The 17,463-nt window shown below is 32.4% G+C and overlaps 1 protein-coding gene across 1 annotated transcript in view; it reads right to left on the bottom strand.

Annotated features, from left to right (window-relative positions):
- The window catches only part of LOC100893764, a 59,683-nt gene that overhangs the window by 22,700 nt on the left and 19,520 nt on the right, over positions 1–17,463 (bottom strand). Inside the window, exons 15-18 of the mRNA XM_030984972.1 lie at positions 16,358–16,363; positions 2,895–2,897; positions 2,139–2,144; positions 1,745–1,747 (exon numbers count right to left, since the gene is read on the bottom strand). Coding sequence (XP_030840832.1) covers positions 1,745–1,747; positions 2,139–2,144; positions 2,895–2,897; positions 16,358–16,363 — 18 coding nt within the window. The remainder of the gene's footprint in view (positions 1–1,744; positions 1,748–2,138; positions 2,145–2,894; positions 2,898–16,357; positions 16,364–17,463) is intronic.

The raw sequence follows: 17,463 nt of genomic DNA, 5'->3' as shown, positions 1-17,463 counted from the left end.
GTAGGAAAATACTTTCTGATAAGTTGCAATTGATATCCCTTTTCTCTCTGTTTGGCTTTGAAATTAATCTTTATTTTCAAGATTTCTTGTCTTTATTATCAATTAAAATGTTCTACATTTAACAATAATATTCACAGACGTCATGTCTGAAACTACTCCGCTCAATTGGTTATCAAAGCAAAATGAATCATTGAAATATAACTTCCAAAATAAGAAAAATAAATGGAAATCCATAGAGTACCCAGGATTTTATAAAGATTACAGCATTATAAGCTTTTTTTTTCGAATTCCATTTTACTGTATCTTCATATCGCATTCTGTTTGAACATTTTAGAATGTTAACCTCGTGGAATTGTTCAGAAAAATGAATGAAAAGTGAATTGTACACATAGGACATGTAAGACAGGTCAGCAAAATCAAACACTTATCAAATAAAGATCATAGGATTGGCAGAATAAAACCACTTATCAAATAAAGATTATAGGATTGGCAGAATAAAACCACTTATCAAATAAAGATTATAGGATTGGCAGTATAAAACCACTTATCAAATAAAGATTATAGGATTGGCAGAATAAAACCACTTATCAAATAAAGATTATAGGATTGGCAGAATAAAACCACTTATCAAATAAAGATTATAGGATTGGCAGAATAAAACCACTTATCAAATAAAGATTATAGGATTGGCAGAATAAAACCACTTATCAAATAAAGATCATAGGATTATGTCCCATACTTACCGACTGTGAATGACGATCGAGTGCAGAAGAACAAAAGATAGAATTACAGATAAGTATGGACTTCATGTATAAATCATGTTCCTCATTTGGTAGAGAACGGGAGGGATGATTCGGTTATTAATTCAGTTATTATTTCTTGAGAGTTCGTGTCCTTTATATTAGTTAGTTTTTATGTTAACAATGGCTTAGCAAACACTTGTTCTTATTGTATTGCAAGAATGTCTGTTCGTACCGAAGGACGGCAACACTACTTCTTTTTAGGAGGCTATGAAAATCAGATACAATCCTAAAAGTTTCTTATGAAGATAAAAGTTGTAAATTTAAATCGTAAAACTGAAATGAGAAATGTTATATGATCAATATATGACACCATTTTCCTCTGTCTACATTTTCTTATCTCTTTATAGTGTATCTCCATACATTTAAAAACTAATGTTTTGTGTGAAATGTCCAAATAAAACAGAATTTACTTTAAGAATAACAGTCTCTGACAAATATAGTTGAAGTGTTTGTACTTTGCTTATTTTACTTAGTTTATTGTTGTGTGCTTATAATATTTGATATTTCTTTTTGTTTTGTTTTTCTTTCTTTAATGGGCGATCCAACTTCACAGGTTTTCGCAACCTTCATGGAAAGCCCCGCATATAACCTTTGTAAACATAGTTAAAATTTACCGTTACTTTGTATATTCTGATTTTTATATTGCGAAATAAAATTGAATTGAATTGAATTGAAATAACCAAAATTTAATAACTGTATCGATTATCAAAAACTAGCCAAAATCATGGGGCATGAAGAAAAATGAGAGGAAAAAGAAATGAGATCTTAATCAATAAAAATATATACTGCACAAATAGGTTTTTTCTTTGATAATCGTAAAAAATATCATATTAATTTGTACAGCGCATAACCGTGTTTTAAAAGGTCTTGAAAAAAAAAAGACACCTCATATAGGAACTGACATATCAAATAAATATATAAGGATCTAATTCCATACTTACCTTCTGTGAACGAAGATCAAGGGAAGAAGAAAAAAAATTACATAATATAATACAGACTACATATATAAATCATGTAGGTCTTTTGGTAGAGAACGGGAGGGAAGTTTCGATTAATCATTTCTTATTATACCAATTATAACACTGGGTTAGCAAACACTTGATGAGTATTTGCAATTTGTATGCTTCTTTTATTTCTCAATTTGGTATTAAAATCAATCTTCATTTTCAAGATTTCTTGTCTTTACTATCAATTAAAATGTTCTACATTTAACAATAATATTCACAGACGTCATATAAATGAAAAAAGGAATTGTTCTTTTTGGACATGTAAGACAGGTCAGCAGAATTAAAACACTTATCAAACAGATATTATAGGAGTATGTCCCATACTTACCAGTCACTGTGAAACAAAGATCAAGGGCAGAAGAAAAATAGAATCACAGATAAGTAAAGACTTTATGTATTAATCATGTTCCTCTTTTGGTAGAGAACGGTAGGGAAGTTTCCGTAAATTATTTCGTTATTATTTGTCGAGAGTTCGTGTCCTTTATTTTAGTTAGTTTTCGTTTTAACAATGGCTTAAACACACTTGTTCTTATTGTATTGCAAAAATGTCTGTTCGTACCGAAGGACGGCAACACTACTTCTTTTTAGGAAGCTATGAAAATCAGATACAATCTTAAAAGTTTCTTATGAAGATAAAAGTTGTAAATTTAAATCGTAAAACTGAAATGAGAAATGTTATATTATCAATATATGACACCATTTTCCTCTGTCTACATTTTCTTATCTCTTTATAGTGTATCTCCCTACATTGAAAAACTATTTTGTGTGTGTAAAATGTCCAAAGAAATACAAGATTTACTTTAAGAATAACATTCTCTGACAAATAACCAACATTTAATAGCCATATCGATTATTAAAAAATAGCCTACATCATGGCCCATGAAGAAAAATGAGAGGAAAAAGAAATAAGATCTTGATCAATATACTGTACAAATAGGCTTTTTCTTTGATAATCGTACTCATTAATCAAATTACATTTGTACAGCGCATAACAGTGTTTCAAAAGGTCTTGAAGAAAAAAATGACACCTCATATAGGAACTGACATATCAAATTAATATATTAAGATTAAGTTCCATACTTACGTTCTGTGAACGTAGATCAAGGGAATAAGAAAAAAGAATTACATAATATAATACAGACTACATATATAAATCATATAGCTCTTTTGGTAGAAAATAGGAGGGAAGTTTCGGTTAACCATATCGTTATTATACAAGTTATAACACTGGGTTAGCAAACACTTGTTTTTATTGTTTAGCCACAAACCCTTTCGTTTCGAAGCGCGGTACTGTAACACAATTTCTTTTAAGGAGGATATGGAAATCAGATACATATAAAAATCCTTATGAAGATAAAAGTTGTAAATTTAAATAATAATAATAATAATAATGATAATAATAATAATAATAATAATAATAATAATAATAATGGCCTAATAGTCCACTCCAAATTTTATTAAACCGAAATACTGACTTATGAGAAATGTTATATCAATATGTGATTCCATTTCCCATGTCTACATTTACTTATCTATTTTTCTTGTTTCCATACATTCTAAAACTATTATTTTGTGTAAAATGTTAAAAAAAATTAAGAATAACATTTCCTGAAAACTTAACAACATGTAATGCTACTATATTTTTAATTTACAATTAGGCTGCCTCATGTTTCACCTGAATAACAACGAACTGCCCCAGGCACTATCTTATTTGTTCAAGAAAAGAAATCAAGTCCACGAATATTCTACCCGACAGGCGTTTTCCTATCACCTTCCTAGAACGAGAACAAGCTTTGCTCAAAACACCTTAATATATACAGGTCCTAAGTTCTGGAATTATCTCGTTTCTGTGATTAAAAGGTCTGTAAGTGTACATGTATTCAGAAGAAAATTGAAAAGTTATTATTTGAATACATATTGTCATTCCTGACTATTCTTGTCTCCAAACTGTATACTTTTGTTCATTACAATGAGTAACTAACGGTATGACCATACCAACTATGTTTATAATATACTCATATCGAGAACAAACTATATTGTAATATTGTTTCAATAAGCTTTTCCTTGTCTTTTGTAGTTAATTGTGTGTATCGGTTCATGTATCCCTGTAATCCCCCTTTCCCTGTTTTAGCGTGTATTTGTATTTTATAAACTTTACTTTAGTTAATTATGTCATTTTTAGTTTAAGGAGCCTATCCACAACAAGCTCTGCTTTTCCATAGGCTCCGCCACTTTATCTCTTAAGTTAAACTTAATGGACAATATTCTGAATAGTGGGTACCGGCATTGTATGTACATGTATAAAATAATCATTTTCAATATGTTGTTACACTCTTTGTAAAATGAGATATTGTGGAAACCTATAAACTATCTATATCTATCTATCTATCTATCTATATGTAGTCTATGAATGTGGAACACGTGATCTTGATGACAAAATTTCACTTAAATTGCATAATGATATGAAAAAGGATGTCATTCATTATTAAAACACACTTACAACAGAAAACCCGGACTTTGTATCCTGTCATCAATATTCGTCTTCGAATACATTTTAGGGGTAAATCTCTGCAGGAGTGTATGTTTATAATATCCTCGTTCACATCATTATAGGAGAACAAGGAAAGGTATATAAAATTACTAAAATAATCAGTGGCAAGTATAGAGGAACCACAAATTCACCTATTGAAGACAAACAGGGGAGGCTTCTTACAACAGAAGCAGAACAGGAAGCTAGATGGGCCGAGCACTTTAACGAGGTATTGAATAGACCACCACCGACAGTAGAGGCTGACATACAAGAGGCAGAGGTGGACTTGGATGTCAGCAGCATACCACCAACTAATTTAGTTGGTGGTATGCTGCTGACATCCAAGTCCACCTCTGCCTCTTGTATGTCAGCCTCTTCTTCTTTAAAAGATGAAGTAATAGCTGCAATTAAATCACTAAAAAATGGTAAAGCCCCTGGCTCTGACAATCTCAACGCAGAACTTTTTAAGGCGGACCCAGAATTAGCAGCAAAAATTCTTTTGCCACTCTTCACAGCTATATGGGAAAGGAAGGCAGTTCCTGGCGATTGGTCAGAGGGAGTTATCATAAAATTACCAAAGAAGGGATCCCGAAAAACTGCAATAACTGGCGTGGCATCACTCTATTGTCAATACCAAGCAAAATATTGGCAAAGATAATTATTACACGTATCATAGATGCTGTTGACCAAAATCTCAGAAGGGAACAGGCAGGTTTTCGGAAGGGAAAAGGGTGCACTGACCAGATATTTGCACTTCGTAACATCATAGAGCAATGCACAGAATGGCAGAGGAAACTTTATATTAATTTTGTTGACTTTGAAAAAGCATTCGATAGCATCCACCGAGACAGCCTTTGGAAAATACTACGCAAATATGGGATACCAGAGCAGCTAGTTCTTGTAATTAAGAGCTTTTACACCAATTTCACATGCAGAGTTGGAAACAGTAACCATAAGTTCCAAGTGAAGACTGGAGTTAGGCAAGGGTGTGTCATGTCGGCACTGCTCTTCAATATCGCCATAGACTGGGTGATGAGACAGGCAACTGAAGACCAAAAAAGAGGCATAAGATGGACCCTCTTTTCTACACTTGAGGACCTCGACTTTGCAGATGATCTCGCTCTACTTTCACACACCCACCAGCATATGCAGGAAAAAACATCCAGACTCAGTGATTTTGCCCAGCAAATTGGCTTGAAGATCAGCCAAAAGAAAACAGAGGTGATGACCCTGAACATCTCGGATCCTTTACCAATTCAAGCAAACGGGGAAGACCTACCTATAACTGAGGAGTTTACTTACCTGGGCAGCACTGTCAGGCAAAATGGAGGCGCAGGTAAAGACATTAAGAACCGTCTGAATAAAGCCAGAAATGCACTCAGAATGCTCAATAATATATGGAGATCGCAGCAGTACAGCACCAAGACCAAGCTAAAATTGTACCAGAGCTGTGTCCTTTCCACTCTCCTGTACGGCTCTGAATGTTGGAGAATGACTAAAAACGACCTTAGCAAGCTATCAGTCTTCCACACAAAGAGTCTTAGAAGAATATGCCGCATTTTCTGGCCAAACACCATCTCAAATGAAGCACTGTATGCCCAATGCCATCAAGACAGCATGGAGAGCATCATCACGAGAAGAAGGTGGAGATGGATCGGGCATGTAATGAGAAAGGACAGAGATGACATCATACGAACAGCCTTCGTAACATCATAAGGCTGTTCACACGAACAGCCTTTCTTTTGCCTTCTGGACACCAGAAGGCAAAAGAAAGAGGGGACGTCCAAAAACCACTTGGCGAAGAACTGTGGAAGGAGAGATTAAAGACCTGAACCACACATGAGATACAATCCAAAGACTGGCCCAGGATCGGAAGGAGTGGAAGACTTTTGTTGCTGCCCTATGTGCCAGGAGGCATAATGGGCAGTAAGTAAGTACATCATTATAGAATTGAAGTGACATTTTGCGATCACATTTTTGGAATTTGAGGCCCCCAACGCTTTAGAGGGGCTTTAAATGTCTCATTATTGTTAAAAATCATTAATTGATAACACGTAATTATTAAGTATAATTTAAAGGACAATACTTATATTTAATTAGCTTGTTTCTGACTTCGACACCTGTATTTGCTTATGTAATTTGAACAGTATATGGTTAACTACCTTTACAGCGTTGATGAGAAGGATACCTTTGTAAAATAATTCGACGTTTGTGAAATGTTTGTTTGGGGTTTGAACAGATTTTCCCCCCAATCAATATGTTTCTCGGTTTTTTGTTGTTGAGAATATTCTCCAAAGTCGCTTTTGAAAAGATGTCAATTATTCAGCCCCTTCTCCATAATTACAATTATTTGAAACTAAAATCTGGGAATATATTAAATTACAGTTCTAACAGTTCTATTTCAACGCTCCTTGCTTTTGCCTTTTGTGCGAGTATGTTTTAATGAATTCTCTCATTTATATCTTTAAAAAATCCCAAAATACTAATTTATTCAAAATCTGTAATGACCATTCAGATTTTAATTCCTGTATTTCCTTATTCACCTCTTCAACAAAATCTTTATCCATACATAAACTACTGTTAAATTTCCAATATGATTTCCCCAAAACAAACTTATCAACCAAATCATTAAATTCTAGCCCAACGCCAGAATGATCTGGCGTAATAGATTTTTCAACACTACAAGGTATAAACCAATAATCTAAACGGCTTTGCACAACCGGCCAATTTTGTCGAAAAGTAAACTGCTTTACATTCGGAATTTTTTTCTCCATATATCTTCTAAATCGTATTTATTTAAAAATTCCTTAATCAAATCAATAACCCGAGATTTCACAGGTGTTTTTGACCCCACATAATTTTCCATCCAATATACTATTGAAATCACCTCCTAATAAAACTAAATAGTTCCGATCACATTGATCATCACTGAAAATAAGCATTAACCAATAGCATTTTAACCCTTTGTATTTCACCTTTAAAAATAATGTATCTCCCCTCTTCATCTACTTCAATTTTGTTTTCTTCAAAATCTAAATGATTAGAAAATAAAATAAGAACCCCTCTACTATGGTTTGACCCATGACTAAAAAACATTGGCCCTCCCCAATCTTGTTTCCACCGCTCTTCTATCTCTACTGTACTATATGTTCCTTGTAAGAAAATTATACTATTCTTTTTAGTTTTGCACCATTCAAAAATATTCACTCTTTTTAACCTATCTCTTATTCCTCTAACATTTAATGTCATGAAAGATAATTTCACTGCCATGTTATTTTGTGTGTAATTGTATCCAAAACCTTACATCCATAAACTCCAGCAAATGTATAGAAAAAACTATCTGCAGCCAAAAATACATGCATACTTATCGTCGAATTATATTTTAAAAGATGTAAGCAGACTCCACCCCGTACCACACAACCCACCACATTCATACACACAAGCATATTCACTACACATACAACATCCCCACACAAAACAACCCAAATCTGCTCTTCGGTATACACAATACGTATACATCCGAGAGCAAGAGCCTCCCCCTTTCCCTGTCAATTTAACTAGACCAATGACAGAACTCCTCATCTCAATTCTAAACATTTCTTCTTGCACAAGTCGATGAGAAATACGTTGTATTGTTATATAACCGTAATCTAATTTAAAAAAAAATATATTACAAAGAGCTTTTATCCCTTAACAAATGCCTTGAATTGTAATACGGAACCTCGTCATAACTAAGTTAAATGATTTTCCTAAAATGCATTACAGTGAATTGACCGGCCCGCGTACCTAATCATAATACGCACCTTCTAATTAAAAATAAAAACACGATCCCAATAAACCAAATTCCCCCAAACGACACCAGTTCGGCATCCCAATAAACTGTTCATGTTAACCGAACCCATCATGCTATCATTTACCAAGTTCTATAATTTGCATAATATGCCTCACCAATGAATAAATAGACCGGCTCACGCACCTGATCATTTTGTATGCACTCCCTAAAAAAAACTCCTAAAGGGCGTTCCCGACAACTCGAAAGAACACCAAACGTCAGCCCGACATAATGATAGGCAAGCATGCATACCGGATTCCAACACGTTCCTCCCTCTCAAAACATCACACCACCACCTGGCTTTAAAAAATAGTTTTGGCTGGGTGAGCAGATCGGACCATTATCCAGATACTCGAATTGTTTTCACTTTACAGAAAAAGTTTTAAATATGTATCAGTCATTAACTAAGATATGTGAATTTACACACACACACACACACGCACACACATGAATAAGGGAAACATTAACTATGAACTAAAATAATTTCATTTAAATACAAGTATATGAAAAAAATTCGATTAATTAAATTATGTAAGTCTACTTATTACCAATGCCTTTACATTGGAAATACAGACGTACCAGTATTGAAGTGTTGTTGCCGTTCAACTGGTTGGAAGTTTTACCAAATGGTTCTAATGGCTCAGCTAGACCAGTTGAATTCTAACTGGCCTGGATCAACTGGATCATTTAGCCCATTTCAATTTCCAGGGTTAAAAGTTGGCATTAACTGGTTCATCAACTGGACCAGTTGCAACTAGCTTTTTCTTATAGGGTGTTTGCATCCCCCCAACCCCTCCAATCCCAAACTGCTTCCGGCGCGCCTGGACGTAATTATGGAAGATCCAAAACACGATGTTCAAAAACGGGATGAGAAAGCCATTATTTTGGTTCTTTTATTGTGTAACATTTGCGTAATTATTGGGTTAAACGCGGGTTATAGTAACATATTTCCTCTTCGACGTAAATTTCACGTGAATGAAGAACATGATTCATCTCAAGTCAGCCTCTTAATATTCACGTGAATTTCACCCAGATATTTTGACTAAAACTATCACTAACGCCTCACGTGTTTCTGTGACGCGATTCTAAAACTTCTAAAGAATGTGATAATTTCGTTTATGAAGATGTAATTTCATAACCAAACAAAAACGGGAGTATTAGGTTTACAAACCATGGTCTCCAAGGTAGGGATAATCACGTTATTATATTGGTGATATTCCAGTGACAATTGCGTGATTTAGTGTACGTGATTTATAAGTGACCTAGTGCAAGAAACGTGTTAACACAATCACGTAAATGTCAAGTGTTTGAAGAATGTAAATCTGTTCAAGTCGATACCTTGATAATGACGTGATTTTCACGTGAATTTGTTTATTGGGGTACGCCATAGAGCTGGGCAGTGCGGGACCAAAATGCGGGCAAGTGTCAACGAGGCAATACTGTAGGCATTACTTTGGCGCAAGTCGATTTTTGTACTCTCACAAACAATGCCTCCTGTTCATCCAAGCGTGAACACATACCACACACAAATGATACCAAATGATTTGGGATAAAACACTTTTTCATAAGATGTATAATGATTTACTGTTCAAAGATGATTTTAAAAATGACTAGCAATTTTCTAGGTGTAAACTTTTTTTTGACTCACACGGTATGTACATTTGACCTTGTATCAAGAACAAGGATAACAGTAAAGATATAATTTGAAGATATATTATGAGGGTGCTGAAGCACTTAGAGTAGAGATTTGGAATTCATTATTGTTTAGTTCATTGTTTATTCAAGCCATAATTAAGTCTAGTTGAGACACTTGCAGTGCGAGTCTATATTTATGTAAAGCCATAATGCAGATGGGACTAAAATAGTGACTGGGGTTATTTTAATAGGTTATGAAGATCATGACACAATGTACATTATATACCTCACTTAAGTAATCCAGCCATCTGATTGGTCGAATTGCATTCATAAACTTCAACTGTTCCTGTAAAATTCCCGGTAACCATGCATAAAACATTTAATATTTTTAATAACCATGGTTATTAAAAAAATAGGTCAGCCTCCATGGTTACCCCATAGGTTTACATGTTAAAAAATGGTTTGAGCGATCGAGGATACCGTATGTGTGCGAAGGATTGGTCGGTAATTTCAATACAATTGAATCTCGATCGATCTTACCGACAATTTTATCTTGCATTGTTGACATGAAGACGAAAATAAACTTCCAAAAACAAAAAAACAACATCTGCCGATAGATCTTGATCTAAGTTCGTGCCAATATGCATTGCAAAAGTAAAAGAAGGGTGCTTTTGCGAAGCATTCATCACGCCGAAGCCGGTTTCAATCCATTTTAATGTATATGTTGTACAAAACTGCCGAGCATGTGAACAGTGCGCGATGGCCGAGTGGTGTAAGGCGTTGGTGTAATATTGATCACTCAATCTACGCAAGGGTTCGACTCTCACCTTCGACAAAAAAAAAAAGTATTTTTTATTTTTTATTTTTTAGTCTATTTTTTTTCGGCATATAAAAGTATTAATGACTGCTTTAATATTCGAGAAATAGTTGTTTTCATACGCTCTCGGGAAGGTTACAATTGGGCTATTCCCCTCGGCAAGCCTCGGGGAATAGCACAATTCTAACCTTCCCTTGAGCGTAATAAAACAACTATTTCTCTCAAAGCAGTCATTAATACTATATTATTTTATGAGTTTCTCAAAGAGACTGTGTTATTGCCATATTGATGATGATGCTATGATGTACTTATATTTAAGATTCTTTTTCTGTGATTTATCCACAGTTTTCACGGAATAAAACGGAATGAATTGGAATGGAATGAAGTGGTTACTCCAATTAAAGCTACAAATTCCCGTAGAAGCCTATGTTCAGACGTGTTTATTTATTATCAACCTCGCTGTAGCCACAGGTACCATTTTTCAATAACAACATTAATTTGTCTCTATATTTTCCCTTTCATTTTAAAACGATTATTTTGAGTAAAATGTCCAATAAAACAGGGTTTATTTTAAGAATAACATTGTCTGACAAATATCCAACATTTAATAACCATATACATTATATATAATTGGCCAAAATCATGGACCGTGAAGAAAGATCGGAGCAAATAGAAATGAGATCTAGATCAATAAATATATACCCTACAAATAGGCTTTTTTCTTCGATAATCGTAAATGATTATCATTTATCATTTGTACAGCGTATACAATCTTTTAAAGGGATCCGGTAACTTTGTTTCAGATTCTGAAACAAAATTCTGTATTTAGCTCATGCTGCAATGATAATTATAAACCTTTAGGTCAGTCAGGAGGCCGATGAGTTTTACAATCCCATCGCCTCTCTAATTATCAAGATATTTATGATTGAAATTACAAATTTTGAAAACCGGTTGCCAAACGGTTTTCATAACACTACAGTCTATTGGGGAAAACAATTATGGTAAAACCGGTCACTCAAAGATTTTTACTTTTTTGAGGCACTCCTTGATCATTTTGAAGCGCAATTTTGTTAGGACTTCAATATTATACCATATCACAGACAGTGATAACACGTAGTGCCGTGTATCTCAGATTTAACATTGTTAAACGATCCCTTTAAAAGCTCTTGAGAAAAAATAATGACACATTATATTTGAACTTATTTTAATCAGTTACTATTATTTGAAATAACAAATTATTAGTTGGAAAATACTTTCTGATAAGTTGCAATTGATATCCCTTTTCTCTCTGTTTGGCTTTGAAATTAATCTTTATTTTCAAGATTTCTTGTCTTTATTATCAATTAAAATGTTCTACATTTAACAATAATATTCACAGACGTCATGTCTGAAACTACTCCGCTCAATTGGTTATCAAAGCAAAATGAATCATTGAAATATAACTTCCAAAATGAGAAAAATAAATGGAAATCCATAGAGTACCCAGGATTTTATAAAGATTACAGCATTATAAGCTTTTTTTTTCGAATTCCATTTTACTGTATCTTCATATCGCATTCTGTTTGAAAATTTTAGAATGTTAACCTCGTGGAATTGTTCAGAAAAATGAATGAAAAGTGAATTGTTCTTTTTGGACATGTAAGACAGGTCAGCAAAATCAAACACTTATCAAATAAAGATTATAGGATTATGTCCGATACTTACGGACTGTGAATGACGATCGAGTGCAGAAGAACAAAAGATAGAATTACAGATAAGTATGGACTTCATGTATAAATCATGTTCCTCATTTGGTAGAGAACGGGAGGGATGATTCGGTTATTAATTCAGTTATTATTTCTTGAGAGTTCGTGTCCTTTATATTAGTTAGTTTTTATGTTAACAATGGCTTAGCAAACACTTGTTCTTATTGTATTGCAAGAATGTCTGTTCGTACCGAAGGACGGCAACACTACTTCTTTTTAGGAGGCTATGAAAATCAGATACAATCCTAAAAGTTTCTTATGAAGATAAAAGTTGTAAATTTAAATCGTAAAACTGAAATGAGAAATGTTATATGATCAATATATGACACCATTTTCCTCTGTCTACATTTTCTTATCTCTTTATAGTGTATCTCCATACATTTAAAAACTAATGTTTTGTGTGAAATGTCCAAATAAAACAGAATTTACTTTAAGAAGAACAGTCTCTGACAAATATAGTTGAAGTGTTTGTATTTTGCTTATATTACTTAGTTTATTGTTGTGTGCTTATAATATTTGATATTTCTTTTTGTTTTGTTTTTCATTCTTTAATGGGCGATCCAACTTCACAGGTTTTCGCAACCTTCATGGAAAGCCCCGCATATAACCTTTGTAAACATAGTTAAAATTTACCGTTACTTTGTATATTCTGATTTTTATATTGCGAAATAAAATTGAATTGAATTTAATTGAAATAACCAAAATTTAATAACTGTATCGATTATCAAAAACTAGCCAAAATCATGGGGCATGAAGAAAAATGAGAGGAAAAAGAAATGAGATCTTAATCAATAAAGATATATACTGTACAAATAGGTTTTTTCTTTGATAATCGTAAAAAATATCATATTAATTTGTACAGCGCATAACCGTGTTTAAAAAGGTCTTGAAAAAAAAATGACACCTCATATAGGAACTGACATATCAAATAAATATATAAGGATCAAATTGCATACTTACCATCTGTGAACGTAGATCAAGGGAATAAAAAAAAAATATATATAATATAATACAGACTACAAATATAAATCATGTTGCTTTTTTGGTAAAGAACGGGAGGGAAGTTTCGGTTAATCATTTCGTTATTATACAAATTATAACACTAGGTTAGCAAACACTTGTTTTTATTGTTTAGCCACAAACCCTTTCGTTCCGAAGCACTGTTACACTATTTCTTTAAAGGAGGACATGGAAATCAGATACATATAAAAATTCTTATGAACATAAAAGTTGTAAATTTAAATCGAAATACTGATGTATGAGAAATGTTATATCAATATATGATACCATTGTCCCTGTCAACATTTTCTTATCTCTTTTTAGTGTATCTCCATACATTTTAAAACTATTGTTTTGTGTAAAATGTCCAAATAAAAACAGGATTTACTTTAAGAATTACATTCTCTGATAAATAACCAACATTTAATAACCATATAGATTTTCAAAAAATGGCCCAAATCATGGGCCATGAAGAAAAATCAGAGGAAATAGAAATGAGATCTTGATCAATAAAGATGTATACTGTACAAATAGGCTTTTCCTTTGATAATCGTAAAAATTATCATATTACATTTGTACAGCGCAAAACAGTGTTTTAAAAGGTCTTGAAAAAAAATTAAACCTCATATAGGAACTGACATATTAAATAAACATATAAAGATTAAGTTTCATTCTTACCTTCTGTGAACGTAGATCAAGGGAATAAAAAAAAATATATATAATATAATACAGACTACAAATATAAATCATGTTGCTTTTTTGGTAAAGAACGGGAGGGAAGTTTCGGTTAATCATTTCGTTATTATACAAATTATAACACTAGGTTAGCAAACACTTGTTTTTATTGTTTAGCCACAAACCCTTTCGTTCCGAAGCACTGTTACACTATTTCTTTAAAGGAGGACATGGAAATCAGATACATATAAAAATTCTTATGAACATAAAAGTTGTAAATTTAAATCGAAATACTGATATATGAGAAATGTTATATCAATATATGATACCATTGTCCCTGTCAACATTTTCTTATCTCTTTTTAGTGTATCTCCATACATTTTAAAACTATTGTTTTGTGTAAAATGTCCAAATAAAAACAGGATTTACTTTAAGAATTACATTCTCTGATAAATAACCAACATTTAATAACCATATAGATTTTCAAAAAATGGCCCAAATCATGGGCCATGAAGAAAAATCAGAGGAAATAGAAATGAGATCTTGATCAATAAAGATGTATACTGTACAAATAGGCTTTTCCTTTGATAATCGTAAAAATTATCATATTACATTTGTACAGCGCAAAACAGTGTTTTAAAAGGTCTTGAAAAAAAATTAAACCTCATATAGGAACTGACATATTAAATAAACATATAAAGATTAAGTTTCATTCTTACCTTCTGTGAACGTAGATCAAGGGAATAAAAAAAAATATATATAATATAATACAGACTACAAATATAAATCATGTTGCTTTTTTGGTAAAGAACGGGAGGGAAGTTTCGGTTAATCATTTCGTTATTATACAAATTATAACACTAGGTTAGCAAACACTTGTTTTTATTGTTTAGCCACAAACCCTTTCGTTCCGAAGCACTGTTACACTATTTCTTTAAAGGAGGACATGGAAATCAGATACATATAAAAATTCTTATGAACATAAAAGTTGTAAATTTAAATCGAAATACTGATGTATGAGAAATGTTATATAAATATATGATACCATTGTCCCTGTCAACATTTTCTTATCTCTTTTTAGTGTATCTCCATACATTTTAAAACTATTGTTTTGTGTAAAATGTCCAAATAAAACAGGATTTACTTTAAGAATTACATTCTCTGATAAATAACCAACATTTAATAACCATATAGATTTTCAAAAAATGGCCCAAATCATGGGCCATGAAGAAAAATCAGAGGAAATAGAAATGAGATCTTGATCAATAAAGATGTATACTGTACAAATAGGCTTTTCCTTTGATAATCGTAAAAATTATCATATTACATTTGTACAGCGCAAAACAATGTTTTAAAAGGTCTTGAAAAAAAATTAAACCTCATATAGGAACTGACATATTAAATAAACATATAAAGATTAAGTTTCATTCTTACCTTCTGTGAACGTAGATCAAGGGAATAAAAAAAAAAAATAATATAATACAGACTACAAATATAAAACTTGTTGCTTTTTTGGTAAAGAATGGGAGGGAAGTTTCGGTTAATCATTTCGTTATTATACAAATTATAACACTTGGTTAGCAAACACTTGTTTTTATTGTTTAGCCAAAAACCCTTACGTTCCGAAGCACTGTTACACTATTTCTTTAAAGGAGGACATGGAAATCAGGTACATATAAAAATTCTCATGAACATAAAAGTTGTAAATTTAAATCGAAATACTGATGTATGAGAAATGTTATATCAATATATGATACCATTGTCCCTGTCAACATTTTCTTATCTCTTTTTAGTTTCATACATTCTAAAACTATTATTTTGTGTAACATGTTTTTAAAAAATAAGAATAATATTTCCTGAAAAATTAACAACATGTAATGCTACTTTTACACTATGTTCTTGGTAGCCACGGCAGCCCCATCTCCTCGAAACGTAGAGCGTCGTGGGATTTTGTCGATTTTTCTCAGTGTCTATCACGGTTTCCGTGACGGGTCGTGGGAGGGTAAGGAGTTCCAAGGCACACTGCGGACTACCAAGGATGCTAGTACGTTTAGTGTCGGCCGTTCACGTTCTGATCAAGGACTGACACGTTTTTCACGTTCTGTCAAGGCTTTCTACCGATGAAACATGGATGCCGGGCAGCTTTGAAGCATTTCTTGTCTTTACTATCAATTAAGATGTTCTATAATTAACAATTAAATTTACAAACCCCATATTAATTTAAAAGGAATTGTTCATATTGGACATGTAAGAAAGGTCAGCAGAATTAAAACACTTATCAAAAAGATATTATAGGATTATGTCTCATACTTACCACGGCCTGTGAAACAAAGATCAAGGGCAGAAGAAAGAAATAGAATTACAGATAAGTAAAGACTATATGTATAAATCATGTTCCTCATTTGGTAGAGAACGGGGGTGGGGGTGGGGGGGGGGAGTTTCGGTTAATCATTTCGTTATTATTTCTCGAGAGTTCGTGTCCTTTATTTAAGTTAGTTTTCGTTTTAAAAATGGCTTAACATACACTTGTTCTTAATTTATTGCAAAAATGTCTGTTCGTACCGAAAAACGGCAACACTGCTTTTTTTAAGGAGGCTATGAAAATCAGATACAATCATTTAAAAATCCTTATGAATACAAAATTTGTAAATTCAAATCCTAAAACCGATGTGAGAAATTAGATATCAATAAATGGTACCATTACATTCATTTATCTTTGTATCGTTTCCATACATTATACAAATGATTATCTTTTGTAAAATGTACAAATAAAAACAGGATTTACTTTAAGAATAACATTCTCTGACAAATAACGGACATTTAATAACCATATAAACGATGAATAATCGGCCAAAATCAGGGGCCATAAAAAAAGATCGGAGGAAGTAATAATGAGATCTAGATCAATATAGATATACCGTACAAATAGGCTTTTTCTTTGATATTCATAAATAACCATCATATTAAATTTGTACGGTGTATTCCATAACATTTTAAAAGCTCTATAAAAAAAAATGACAACTCATATTTGAAGTTATTTTAATCATTTACTATTACTTGGAATTTCAACATTGGAAATAAGAATTTATACTTCGGAAAGATCATTTCTTTTTTAGGTGCTTCTTTTCTTTCTGTGTTTGAAGTTAAAATTAATCTAAATTTTTAAGATGTCTTAGTTTTTTTAAAATATTATTAACATGTTCAACATTTAGAAATAATATTCACAGACCACATAGTATGAACGCAATACACTCTACTGTTATTAAAGTAAAGTGAATGAACGCATTACATATACAAATCCTGAAATGAAAATAAATATTTAAAAAAAGTACAAAGTGTAACCAGGATTTTATGAAGATAAGAGCATTATAAGCCATGAGTGCGTGAAAAGGTTCAGAATAATGAATGAAAATGAATTGA

The sequence above is a fragment of the Strongylocentrotus purpuratus genome, unplaced genomic scaffold (genome assembly GCF_000002235.5).
Source record: "Strongylocentrotus purpuratus isolate Spur 01 unplaced genomic scaffold, Spur_5.0 spur5_scaffold_14, whole genome shotgun sequence".
In the NCBI taxonomy this organism is placed as follows: Eukaryota; Metazoa; Echinodermata; class Echinoidea; order Camarodonta; family Strongylocentrotidae; genus Strongylocentrotus; species Strongylocentrotus purpuratus.
The sequence above is the reverse complement of the archived record's forward strand: the minus strand, read 5'-3'. Positions and strand labels throughout refer to the sequence as shown.